The sequence below is a fragment of the Oryza glaberrima genome, chromosome 1, assembly GCF_000147395.1.
Source record: "Oryza glaberrima chromosome 1, OglaRS2, whole genome shotgun sequence".
Classification (NCBI taxonomy): Eukaryota; Viridiplantae; Streptophyta; class Magnoliopsida; order Poales; family Poaceae; genus Oryza; species Oryza glaberrima.
Genome location: NC_068326.1, coordinates 20,647,209 through 20,661,844, shown reverse-complemented (window position 1 = coordinate 20,661,844; position 14,636 = coordinate 20,647,209). Strand labels below are relative to the sequence as shown.

The following is a 14,636-nucleotide window of genomic DNA, read 5'->3' as shown; positions in this document are numbered from 1 at the left end:
TAGAATGGACTTTGGAGAGTGACCTTAATCTCACATGTCAACAGCATGGCTTCACTAGATTTGCTGATCTTAGGCAGGTCCAAAAATTTCTGGTCACTTGTGTGCATGGACTTCACTTGACCTTTATGATATCATGAAAACTTTGGTGATTTCGTTGATGCATAAATGCATGAGGAATAAGCCATGGACCATATGATAGAACCGCTTTGATGTTAACCTTTAACAAAGGAAATAAGCTTTTCTCTAAGGAGATGATGCCATTTTGACAAGTCAGAATAACGGATACCATAAGCATACTTGACATGAACAATCTACTTCTAACACACAATTTCATTCTATAAGGAAGTTACATATAGTAGTAATAAATTACACAGGTCAGAAATATGGTTTGCATTTACCTATGTAATTTCGCATAATCTTGCAAAATAAAAGGTGTGGTTTGCATGTATCACACAGGTATACCTTGGTGTAATTGTGTTGCTAGATTATTCATGGCATTAATCATACCGGGGGCATTGGAGTGAATGAATTCACATTTTTTTGGGTATATTCACAAATGAGCAATTTTACAGTTCTTGATAAGATACTATAAGGTACCACTTTTTTTATTGTAAATTTTATACCTCTTAATATCTAGATTTTATGAGGTACCAAATTTTATACTAAATTTTTAGTACCTCATGGTGTCTTCTCAAGAACCGTAAAATTGCTCATTTACAAATATAAACCAATTTTGTGCCTTCAATTTTGCTAGAGTTTTGCCCCCAAAAAAGAAAGTATTTTTCACCAAAGAGTAGTACTACTTAGGATTCTAGAAATACTTCAGAGAGGCTCTTCAGTAGCAGGGCATCAGTACTACTTGTTCAGTGTTCTTGGATGGTGTTTGAGGGAAAGAATATCAGATGACTCATGGCTGAGGCACCCAAGGCAAAGTGGACCTTTACCATCCCGTCATTATCATGATAGCAATTAGTATCAGACTTCTTCTTTATTTTTTTTAAAAGAACATAACAGTTACATCAAGCTTTCTTCATCTTCCTCAGTTAGCATCAAACTTCATCAGTTATGGAAGTAGTCAAACAGAACAGCCCACAAGGTTCCAAAAGCAAACTAGCAGAAGTCTGCAACTATATCTACAATGTTCAGATATTAGGAATTTAGGATGCGAATCATAAGCATCAGAACTTCATGTGCTAAAGGCCATTGATTGATGTGAACTACACCCTTTGAATTGCAGTTGCAGTAGCCTTCTCTAAGTACAGTCCCAACTCCCAAGTGTGATTTTCTCCAAATGTCAAACATCAACTAAAGGATTTTTTTTAGATAATGGAATTTAACATCCCAGCCTTTACTCAAAAAGAGCTACAGGCAATTATTACATTGTATCAATCCAGAAAAGAACGTAGTTCAGCTAAATAGGACACCAAACAAAAACAGAGGAAACTAAGCCAAAATAAGGAGAACATATTTATTGAAGTCTATTTATGAACCTCCATCCATAATTGGCAAATAATTGCATAACCATCGACTCCAACTTTCGGCATGCAACCTTTAGAAACTCCCCATCATCCTCACACCTTTGTAGCTGTGCCCAAAACCGGAGCCAGTGCGTTGTCCTGAAAATTACCTGCATATATGAAATAGATGGTGATTTATTAAAAACCAAATCATTTCTACTCAACCATACAGCCCAACAAATGGCAGAAGCTCCAACCAGTATCAGTTTAATCTTTTTCTTGTCAATCCCCAAAAGCCACCCATCAAATATATGAGATATACTAGTTGGAAGATTAAAACCAAAAGAAAACTGAACTGCTCTCCATATGAATTTTGCATAATGACAATCCATGAAGAGATGTTGAATAGTTTCATTTTTCATACAAAAGCAACACCTTAAGCTACCATTCCAATTCCGTCTCGCCAAATTATCCTTGGTCAACACAACCCCCTTAAGCAAATACCACATAAAGATTTTAATCTTAAGCGGCATCTTAAGTTTCCATATATATTTGTTCCTCTCAACATAACCATTGTTAATTAAAGCTAGATACATTGACCTTACTGAGAACCTACCATTCTGATGATAATTCCATCTAAAACAGTCAGAAGAAGGATTTAATTAAATATGTACAATAGAAGCACACAACTCATGCCAATATACAAGATTCTGACCAACTAAAGCTCTTCTAAAAGAAACATTAAGCGGAACAGATCCCATAACAGTGGCAATAGTGGATGATTTCCTTCGGACTATAGCATATAAAGATGGAAATTTATCCTTGAAAGCCAAGTTACCTAGCCATTTATCTTCCCAAAATCTTATTTGTTCCCCATCATTCATAATCCAAGAGCCCATATCTAAAAAAGTACTTTTGACTTTCATAAGCCCTGACCAAAAATGGGAATCACCTTGTTTCTTGTCCACTTGGGTTATAGACTTGTTATAAAGATATTTCCTTTTCAATAAGTTCTGCCAAACCCCTTCCTCATTTATTAGCTTGTACAACCACTTACTCAAAAGACATTTATTTTGTAATTCCAAATTATGAATCCCAAGGCCTCCCTGATCCTTAGGTTGACAAATAATATCCCATCTAGTGAGTCTGTACTTTTTCTTATGATCATCACCTTGCCAAAAGAACCGCGATCTATAATAATCAATCTTTTGAAGAACCCCTTTGGGTATCTCGAAGAAAGAAATCATAAACATAGCTAAACTTGAAAGTACAGAATTAATCAAGACCAACCTTCCCCCGACAGATAAATGTTTACCTTTTCAACTACTAAGCTTTTTCTCAATTCTTTCTTCAATCACTTTCCAATCTTTATTAGATAGTTTCCTAAAATGCATATCTACTAAAGGATGGCATCAACATGACAACATGATCTTTCAGGAAACAATCTATGCTCCAAGCTTCCACTAGTTTCTTATCTCCAAATAATGAGCCAGCCATTAAGTCACCACCCATAAGCCAATCATCCATTTTCTTCTCCAATTGTCAAACAATAGAAGATCACTAGGCTTTTGCTTCCTCGTACAGGGGTTGGGTTTCCCTTTTATCTTAAACCAAAAGCATTGCAATTACGGCACAATGGTGAAAATCTTATTGGTCTAGATTGGGTTAATAAGACACACTGTGTTATAAATTAGTGTTCTCTGAATTTCACACCAACGTTTTTGACTAAATTTGAAGAATTTTTCTTCAATCGTGATCTTGGAGAAGGGGTGCCCCCTCGCAAAAGAGGGTCGCAGTGACCAGGCAGAGATGACTGTTTACCCAAAAACACAGGCCTCAGCAAAGTCGTAAGACCATGTATGGAGATCACGATCTTTGGATAAAGTATCGCATAAATTCATCAAGAGAAAGACAAATATTCCATTAGTGTAATGTGTTCACAATTGTCCACTAGGGAATAATCTGACCTATGTATCACATTGGTGGTAGGATATTCAGAAAGTGATTGCCATGTTTCAAGGAATCACTTGTTACACACTTACACAAATGCATGTAGGGAAATACCACTCTTTTATAGAAAGCATGATAGGAACCTCATTCCATTGGAACAAAGCTTTTCTTTTTCCCCTTGCAATATCTTTGTTGAAAGAAAGCCAGCCACGGCAAAGTTGATTCCGCATTCGTGATATTTCGCTGTAAGATATTGTTGCTCACATTACCGAGCAAAATGACTACCCAAAGTATCCAACTCCTTTATACCAGCTTCAACAGGGGAATCACTGCCATGAAAAACAAAACTACAGAGATACTTGGCTAAGTTTTTATCTCTACTTTCCCAACTCATCTCCCTCGTTTTCCGCGCGTACGCTTTTTAAATTGCTAAACGGTGTGTGTTCTAAAAAAAATTTCTATATGAAAGTTACTTTAAAAAGTCATATTAATCCATTTTTCAAATTTATTTTAGCTAATACTTAATTAATCACGTGCTAAACGCTGCTTCGTTTTGTGTGCTAGGGAGTGAGGGTTCCCAACCCTCACTCCCGAACACACAGGCTTAAGGCCCTTTGAAACACATGATTGAAAAAACGAAGAAATAGGAAAAAAAAAGATTTTGATAGGAATGCAAGTGTAAAATATAGGAATACAAAATACATGAATAATCATTTGATTATGCCGTAGAAAAAAATACATGAATCAAATGAGAGAGATTGACCACTAGGAAATTTTTCAAGAGGTTGGATCTCTTGCCATTTTTTCTCCAAAATCTCTATAGGATTGTTACCGCGCAATTGCGCGGCTAGCACCCATACAAAATTATATATTTTTATATGATAAGGTTTGAAAGACCAAACCTTATCATTCTCGTGCTTCTAATTTTATAATTTTACACCAGTTGCTACCCGTTACTTCTGTCATATCCTTCTTTATTTGCTTGCTTGATCTATCATTGTTTCTATTCATTCTCTTTGGAACCTTTTAAAATTGGATCTTATAATGTTTAGAGTTTATCGTCTCGTTGGGTTTCGTTTTTATAATTTCTAGAATTTCCGTCAAACGCTGCCATTATACTCCTCTACGGCCTGTACACTGCCTCATCTCTTTATTGTCATTGGTATTTTAAAAATCAAACATAATTATCGTTTAGGTTCATTTTTTTTAGTTTCTAGAAGTTTCGTCAAAACGTCAGCGACTTTGTCACTGTACTCCAATACGGCTCGCCCGCTGCCTCCCTTCTTTATTCTTATTGAGATTTTAAAATCAAACATGATCATGATTGGGGTTTATTTTTTTACTTTTCAGAAGCCCGAACCTTTTAAAATTGGACCTTATAGTTTTTATAATTTATTGTCTCATTGGATTTCATTTTTTATATTTTTTAGAAATCCCGTCAAGCGCTGCCACTATACTCCTCTACGACCGTCCGCCATCTATTCTTTATTGTCATTGGGATTCTAAAAATCGAACATAACTATCGTTGGAATTCATTCTTTTACTTTCTAGAAGTTCCACCAACCATCGGCAGCTTTGCCATTGTACTCCCGTACAACCTGTCCGCTGCCTCTCATTTTTATTGTCATTGAGATTTTAAAAATCAAATATGATTATCATTGGGGCTTATTTTTTTTACTTTCTAGAAGTCCCGCCAACAGCCTTGATCGGTTGCTTCACGACCTACCCGCCATCATTCTATTTGGTGTTTTATTAATAATTTTTAGATGTCCCATTAACCGCCACCACTCTACTCTTTTATAGGTCTATTACTTAATTAATCTCGTCATGTGTTTTAGATAGTCTTTTCTTCCAATAGTCTTTATTTTTTATCACCAATTTTAGTTATTTATAAATTGTATTCCTAGTTGAAATCTTATTTTTCTTTTTCGAATTTTAGGGTTTATTTTTTTTATTTCGAATTTTAACTAATAATGTATTGTGTTCTTTTAATATTTTATTATTTATTTTCAATTTTAGTCGTTTCAAAATTGCATTCCTATTTAAACTCTCTTTTTAATCTCATATTGGGTTCTTATATGTACTCTTATTTCAATATTGCTTATATTTAATTTCGAATTTCAGCTAACTTTAAATCGTATTCCTAGCTGAATTTCTCTTTTTTTTTTCTAATTTCGATTTTTTATTTTTTTATTTCGAATTTTAATTAATCACATATTGGGTTTTTATATGGACTCTTCTTCCAATATTGCTTAATTTTAATTCTGAATTTTAGTTATTTTTAAATTATATTTCTACTCGAACTCTTCTTTCTTTTTTTTCTAATTTCGGATTTTATTTTATTTTTTATTCTGAATATTAATTAATCTCTTATTGGGTTCTTACATGGACTCTTCTTTCAATAGTGTTTATTTTTAATTCCGAATTTCAACTATTTTAAATTGTATTTCTAGTTGGACTCTCCTTTTCTTTTTCACCGATTAATGTGGGAATTTCTAGCCTCCACAGTGAACGTGGTGCCTTCTTTCAAGACTGTTTTAATAATATAATAGATTCCAAAGGAAAGGATATAATTCAATCATTTAATTCAAATGCCTTCATAGGAATTTTTCATATAGGATTGAAATCATCTAATTTTCTATGTTTTTTCTTACAAATCAAAGGCACCCCTTAGTTTGGGAGGAAAGGTTGTAAACTTCTCTCCCACGTACGCAAAACGACATACATGTTTAATTAAGTTATAAAAATATTAGCGAAAGGGCCTGTAGCCTAGTGGTTACAAGAGCCTCAGTAGCACTTGAGGTCCTGGGTTCGACTCCCCATGGGAGTGAATTTTCCAGGATTTTAACGGCGTTGTGCTTTCAGTGGTACGTTCGTCAATCTCTCCAGGATTTGCCGGCCAAGTCTTCGAAGATGCTCATAGTCAATCTCTCCAGTATTTGCCGGTCCAGTCTTTGAAGATGCTTATAGGGGTAGGGTTTACTTGCATGTGTTCATAGGGCTGAGTGCGCGTGCGTAATGTGTGTTTGCGTTGTACTGTGTAATTCTAAAAAAAAGTTATAAAAATATTAATACAGTTTTTTTTAAAACAACTTTGCTGTATATATATTTTTTAAAACACACACACCAATTAGGAAAACGTGCGAATGAAAAATAATAAAGTAAAAGGTTGGGACATGTACGCCTTTAGACTCGGGACTGTTCCCCCTCCCCTTTAGTCTTAATAACTACCTATCTATAATCTATAACTAATATAAATATTCGGATTTTTCCGGTCGTCACCTCGTGCATACGGTGATTTTTCGTCCTTCACCCCGCTGAATCACAAAATCACATATCCACTAAATCATAAAATAAAAAAAATCCAACAACAATAAATCAAAATCATTCCAGAAAATTAAATCATAAAAACTAAAACACCGGCACCACTGATCAATGGAGGCCAAGCACGCCGCCGTCCCGAGGCTGTGGTAGCTTGGTGGGCACGCCGTTGTGCACCGCAAGTAGGGTGCTGTTGCCAAGGCACTACCGTAAAGAGGTTGCCACCATTGTGCCGGAGAAGAGGGTGATGCCGCTGAGAGGGCACCGCTGGCTGGGGGAGGGTGATGTGCGAGGGCGTTGCTCATCGGGATAAGGGTGTCGTCAGCTAGGGAGGAGGCACTGTACGAGGGCACCGTGGGCCGTGGTTGTGGGGGGTGAGGGCGATGGGCTCCGGCGACAATGACGGGAGGGGTGGATCCGGCCTCCACGCACGCGGTCCGCCGACGGTGGCGACGGGAGGGGCTGATCCGGCCTCCACGCGTCCCCTCCCCCTCCTGCCCGGATCCTGCTGCCTCTCCGCCGATGGCGGCGAGGGGAAGGGCGGATGATGGCGTTGGCGGCTGGCTAGGGTTATGGTTCCAGTTTTGATTTTTGGAATTTCTTTGTGTTTTTCATTTTCGCGTGAGGACGACTTAGGCGCCCACATGCGAAAATCAAAATTTTGCATGTGGATGCGTCACCTGCATGGAAAAATCAATATTTCCGTACACCTTTCAGGGCAGACAGTTGGTCAAATCACACGAAAAAAAAATCAGTTTTGACCATATGTAAAAATGTTTTTGTTGTAGTAATGTGCATTTCCTGGATTCTTTTCATTCCAAGCATCCAACAATCGTCCTCCGCTCACTACAACAAAACAACCCAAAGGAGACATCTTATTTGTAAGATAGAGACGTTTTATTTCGTCTCGCACAGATAACTAAGACGCTTTTATAAAGCGTCGTAGGATCGTCTCTGTTTGCACCGTCTCAGAATTATGGAGACGCTTTTTAAAGCGTACCTATATTATTTAAGACGTTGCTAGGGACGTGTAAATTGCATCTCTACAAAATATAGAGACGCTTTTATATAGGCACGCACATCTTAATATATTTGATATTAATGCTTTCATCTGGGCTCGAACACAGCACCTGCAGGTTGCAAAGTTCCTGCACTAACCAAGTCATTAACGTGACAATCTTGAAGGTAAATAGATAGTTTTTTTTATATTGCAACTCTGCAAACATGCGTCCTGTAGCGGTACTCTTCTTTTTTAATGTAAGACTGAATATTAAATATTTATTTTTTTCCAAATAATTATAATATTATTATAATGGTATTTGATGATGACGATTAGGAACAGTGTGTTTATTTTCTTCTTTTTCTATATAAATAATTATATATTATCTAATAACGATGACACGGATATAATAAAAACGTCTCAAAACTCATTTCTACACATGAGACGTTCCAAAAACGTCTCAATATTCGTCTCTAAACGATTTGATTTTGTGCTAACATGTAAAGCGTCTCAAACATCGTCCCTATTTCAATTTCACTTACAAAAAAGAGACGACTTATTGAATGACTTAAGTGAAATGTCTTAAAACAATGGTTTTGTTGCAGTGGCTTATCACATCGGATCGGGATTCTTTTCGCTCCAAGCATCTAACAATCATCCTCCGCTCATAGCATCAGATCGGGATAGTGAGACAGAAGAAAACATTGCATATTTTTGGTCATGTGCCCTAAACTAAGCTAAATCGTTGCATTCTGAGTGTTGATCGCATGCGGACATGAGCTTTCCATGCCGCCAGTGCCCGGAGGCTACAATAGCATAGACGAGGAGCTCGAAGTCGCTAAAGAGAAGCGCAACACTACCCCGGAACCATGACCCGACGCGCACACGATGCTTCATCCATGGTCGACCACCCGTGTGTTAGCTAATGTACATCTTAGGTGGACCGTCTCCCATGCTCGATTTTCCTCCATCTTCCGCTCCTCCTATGCATATTATTTTATTTTTTAAATTTAAAATAATTAATACTTAATTAGTTATGCATTAATGGCTCACCTCGTTTTATATATCTTCTTAATTTTCTCCTTTTCCCTAGGGAATCTAGATACGGTGACAGTAGGATGAGAGAGGCACCCATCATAATCGACCTTATTCGGTGGCACCAAACTCACTGATCACGTCTCCTTGGTTGATTTGAGCACATGCCGAGAGGAAAAAGAAGACCAACGACGATGGAATGGGGTCAGTAGTTGATTTGGCCTGTGACAACGGATAGGAGCAGTGGTGAGAAGAAGCGAGGGAGAGAGAAAAACGAGAGAGCTAGAGGATAAGTGTCATCTTACTATTATTTTAATTCGCTAAGATAAAAATCTTATGCTCTTCAAATTAAATATTTATCGAGATAAAAAACATCGAATGCGAAAAGAATATAAAACTTTCATAAAAGAAAATATAATACAAGATAATAAATGACCTCAATCTATAAAGAGAGAGTGTGTAATACCCCTTACAAAGTTGTGTTGTGGTTCCAATTTACACCCGTTAGGCTTACAAATATCGGTTTATTTGTTTGTCACGCAAATTTTCGTCTGTCGCCTTATGTGCAAAGGCAACAATATTTTTCGCCCATCCATTATTCCCATGCTACAATCATCAGGCCCACATGTTATAAGCATCATTTACATGCCACACATGTAGAGTAGACTAATTGTCCAAGAACAAATTTGCTTTTGTGGTCATAGAACACATCATTGATGCTTATGATCAGGCTTAGTTGCTTCGATATTTTTTTTAAGATCAAACAGTACTCATCCCACTACTACCCGGTGCAACGCACGAGCATTTTGCTAGTATTAGTTAATATACTTAACACTAATGATAGTAATTAGGAAAGATTCTGGAGATTTTTTTGGGAGATTTTTTTACTAATAGATTGAAAATATTTTAAGTTAGATTTGAAAACTTTCGATTTAAGTTTTAAATTTTAAAGTCAAAATTTAAAAACTTCAACTCAGATTCGAAAACTTTCAACTCGAGAATCGATTTGAAAACTTTCAAGTTCAGATTGAAAATTTTGAAAACTTTCAATTTAAGATTTGAAAACTTTCAACTCGAGATTCGAAAAATTTCAAATCAAGATTTGAAAATTTTCAAATCGAGATTCAAAAACTTTCAAGTCGAGATTTAAAAACTTTCAAGTTTAGATTTGAAAATTTTCAACTCAAAATTTATAAATTTTCAAACTTAAAACATGCTAAAGATAAAAAAAATCAGAAAAAAGTGGGAAAGAATAGGAAAAAAATGGTAAAAAAGGGAAAAAAGAGCGAGGAGGCGCGCGCTGGCGCAGCGGCGCTGGGCCTTCTGGGCCCGAAACGCGCGCGCAACCAAAATACCCAGCCCACTAAGCCTGACCCGCCCCGGCCCGGCCTAGAAGGTCCCCGAGCACTGACGCGGGCACGGGGCCCACTGCCGACGTGCCAATCCTGGATCCCACACGCTCACGCGAGCAGAGCACGACCGATCTCGTCTCGTCTCATACAAACCCCGCCCGCATCCGCACCCGGATCTGCCACCGCCGCGGCTTCCCTGCCCCCTCCTCCCGATCCACCCCTCCCGCCGCCGCCACCGCCACCGCCGCCGCCGCCGGCCGGCGAGAGAGACAGGATGTACGGGTGGGAGATGCTCTCGTTCAACATCCACGACGGCTTCCTGGAGGCCATCGTGCGGGGGAACCGGTCGGGCCTCCTCACCGCCGCCGACTACAACAACCTCTGCCAGTGCGAGAACCTCGACGACGTCAAGATGCACCTCACCGCCACCGAGTACGGCCCCTACCTCCAGAACGGTACGACCTCCCTCTCTCGCCGCCGCCGCCCTCTGATCTCCTTTTTTGGGGGGATCGGATCGGATTGGGTAGCGCCGCCATGACTGTCCTGATCGATCGGCGATCCCCGATCCGGTCCGCGCGAATTGCGATGCCAATTTGGGGATTTGGGGGTTGCCCTAATTTGGTTGCTCTTTGCCTGAAATTTTCAAGTAGTTGATTAAGCCCACGATGCCCTATGCTTGCAAGAAACCAAAGTCAATGGACCGCTTTAACAGATTGTTCTGATATGTTGTTTAGCTTGGTCTAGAGTATCATAGGTTTCGCATTCCAGTTAAAGGATACGATTTGCCCTATACATGTAGAGGGTCGCAACTTAGCTTTTACTAGAGACCACTCGGAAGGGTATATTTTGATCGAATTCCGGTAAACCACTGAGGATTTAGTTATTTTCCTTAGGAATAATTGCTATAGTTCCTAGAATCCACATGTCCCTATTCTTATATGGAATACTGTTTGCGTTGATGCTTGTCGTGATATAATTGCAGTGCAGCAGTGCATGCTTGTTACACGCTAATGTGATACATCTGTACTATGAACTTATTTCTGATTAACTGCAGAACCTTCACCCCTGCACACAACTACAATTGTGGAGAAGTGCACTCTTAAACTGGTTGATGAGTACAAACACATGATGTGCCAGGCGACTGAACCACTATCCACATTCTTACAGTATATAACGTAAGCAACAATATTGCTAGGATATGCCCTTTCACTTCTGTTTTGTCTGCACATGTCAATGTGCCCAACTTTAGTAATGCAGCATAGTTTGGTCTGATGAGATAACATTTGCAGGTATGGCCACATGATCGACAATGTTGTACTTATTGTTACCGGAACATTGCATGAGAGAGATGTTAATGAACTATTGGAGAAATGCCATCCATTGGGAATGTTTGACAGGTATTCTGGTGATTTCTTTATCGAATCTGTTGAGTGGAGGTCTTCTTATGATACTAAGTGTTCTTTTTGCCATGCAATAGCATTGCATCTCTTGCAGTTGCTCAAAATATGCGCGAGCTTTACAGATTGGTTTTGGTTGACACACCGTTAGCTCCATACTTCTCAGAATGCATTACATCTGAGGTAAATAGCTGTAACCTTTTGTGGTGTCCAATAAATTACAATCCATTTAATAATCTGAACACCAAGGCTAACTTGATAATGAGAGTTGCCTGAATTTTACAGGATTTGGATGACATGAATATCGAGATTATGAGGAACACTCTTTACAAAGCATACCTTGAGGACTTTTACAAATTCTGTGAAGTATGAACTACACAAATATAGTGGCTCCAACTGTATCCTCCAATTTCATCTAGTGTTCATATTGACTCTTTGTGTTATACAGAAACTTGGTGGTGCAACTGCTGAGATTATGTGCGATCTTCTGTCATTTGAAGCAGACAGAAGAGCTGTGAACATTACAATAAACAGGTAGGTTGCCAAGTTTTTTCTGTTTTCCACTTCAAACCGTATAATTTTGTTACATACCTCCTTGTTTGTTGTTATGTGCACAAACATGTGATACTGACATCTCTCTGTCATGTTTTCTAGTATTGGTACAGAGTTGACTAGAGATGACCGTCGGAAGCTGTACTCCAACTTTGGTTTATTGTAGGTTTCTATTAGAACCAGCTTGATAGTACCTTTTGCCAAGATATTGTTTGTAATACTTTTTTCGACCTCCAGGTATCCATATGGTCATGAAGAACTGGCTGTTTGTGAAGATGTTGATCAGGTTTGTCCTCATTTATGCTCATAGTTCAGTTCTAGCACGTTTTAGTATACATACATTTTCAATTGTTTAATCACATCTTGCTTCTCATATTTGCTTACATTGGCCAACTTAAACTGCTAATATGAAAAATGAACACTATTGGAGTGTTACCAACATGTTTAGCAAAAGGACCACTCATAATACTAAATAGATTTATTGGTAGTCCTATTGAACAAAAATCATGCCCTAGGCCGAGTGCTTCCTTCACAAGAAATGGAGAAGCGTGGTATTCCACGGGAGATGTTTTTGTGGCACACGTATCACATGTGATGGGCATACATCGAACTTGGTTTTCTGACTGCTCTATATCAACGTCTGTGGAGTAGTTGGTTCAGCCAAGACACAATGATTTTTTTTTTTGTATACTGGTATTACATTTATTTGTTTTGAAAATTCTGTGTTGGAACCTTCCTTGAGTAATGGAATGGGCATATTATTACATGGGAGCGCATGGTCTTACACATGTTTTATGCTTTGATCAATGTGTGCCAAACTATTTTTTCTGTGCCTTTCATCTGGAGCAGATTGGAAAGCTGCTTTAGCTATTATATGTTTTGTCTTCTCTTCTATTGTGCCCGTCATTAGTAGCAATAGGTAGTTTTAGTTATTGCCCTTTGGTCTACCATGCTTACTAGTATAACCATAGTTTTGTTCTGGCTTGACGCTGTTCTTTTTGTTAAGTTTGTTGTATAGGTAGATGAAAAAAGAGTGTGGTGCACCATTAGCATACATAAAGAATTCCTGTAAAATATGTTAGTTACACTATATGCATCATCATCACATTACCTTGATTCTTCTTTTTTTGCATCATCATCACCATTACATTGATCCTTCTTTTTTTGGACTTCCATAACACCTTTTTCCTTTTCACATCATGTAGGTCCGTGGTGTAATGGAGAAGTACCCTCCATACCAGGCTATTTTTGCCAAAATTTCGTATGGGGAAAGCCAAATGTTGGATAAGGCCTTCTATGAGGAGGAAGTGCGGAGGCTGTGCTTGTCATTCGAACAGCAGGTATGATTTTCATTGTTTTATATTAGTTACCTTAGGACCTCCATGGTGGGGGTGCATCTGCATTCTCATTTTGGACTTTAATATACCAACTTTCTTCAAGGGATCTTCTAGTTCCACTTACGAGTTTACTCCCTCAGTTCCATAGTTGTCATTTTGGACAACGACAGTCTCCAAAACATATCTTCGACTATGATCTCCTACTATACAATATACGATAAATAAATATACATGTTCTAGTGCCTTCAAACTAAATATTTTTGAAGTTATTGATAGTCAAAGCTCTAATAGTTTGACCTCAACCTTGTCCAAAACGACGGGACTTATGGAACCGTAGGGAGTAATAATAAGCACTCCGCAAAGAGCTAGTTTCTCTTGCTAAAAGAATGCATGTGGCACTGAAGCCTGCATACATGCTTGAGTGCACTCATCTAGTTCTGTTTATTTTATCCCTAGTCCAATATAAGGGGATAACAAAGTTGTGAGCATTATGCCACTATTGCGGATTCTCATGCTGGGATCTTTGACTCCATATCTTGTTTGCGCAGTTCCACTACGCTGTTTTCTTTGCTTACATAAGGCTACGGGAGCAGGAGATTAGGAACTTGATGTGGATATCAGAGTGTGTTGCGCAGAATCAGAAGAACAGGGTCCACGACAGCGTTGTGTTCATCTTTTGACCTGCTCCTGCCACTCCACGGATGGTTGTACAAAATGCCAGGTTTGATGATGGCACAATCGGGCTGCGATAATTATAAGCACATGACTTATTATGCCCCATTCATTTCTCTTTCTGCTCTGCTCGAAAGCAAGACCATGAGTGAATGTATTATTGTTTTACTTTTTGTAGTAAAATAAAGGCTTGATTGTCTTGTGGTAAATTGAATAAATCCTGTCTATTTTGGGAGGCTGTAACTATCAATATCTAGTGTACATGGAACAGTTTGTTGGCTTATTGCCAACATCCAAATTGCGCCCAACTCTTTTTTTGGTGCATCAGGTTCTGTTCTAATTTTCTACTTATGTAACCTGACGGAGTATAAAGAGAGAATGTTTCTCTTTTTTGACATTTTGGTACGCTCTTGAGTTGCCTCCGGGAAGCTGCTCATGTTTTGGTTTTAACTCACCATTATCGAGTCCAAAGTTTTTGGGAGTGGCTTAACATGTCGTGAGCTCCTGGCCCACATTGCATTTGATTTCCTCCGAGCTTTCAATATGGATTTGAAGAAACTCCC

At 38.4% G+C, this 14,636-nt stretch overlaps 1 protein-coding gene across 1 annotated transcript; it reads left to right on the top strand.

Annotated features, from left to right (window-relative positions):
* The first annotated feature begins 10,256 nt into the window (after window positions 1–10,256).
* On the top strand, window positions 10,257–14,381 carry LOC127760087 (probable V-type proton ATPase subunit d). The gene is made up of 10 exons (XM_052284296.1): window positions 10,257–10,570; window positions 11,170–11,290; window positions 11,405–11,512; window positions 11,593–11,695; window positions 11,798–11,878; window positions 11,961–12,046; window positions 12,167–12,226; window positions 12,302–12,350; window positions 13,270–13,404; window positions 13,950–14,381. Exons 1-10 carry the CDS (start codon window positions 10,390–10,392, stop codon window positions 14,079–14,081), a joined length of 1,056 nt encoding a protein of 351 aa, XP_052140256.1. The 5' UTR covers window positions 10,257–10,389; the 3' UTR covers window positions 14,082–14,381.
* Window positions 14,382–14,636: the final 255 nt, after the last annotated feature.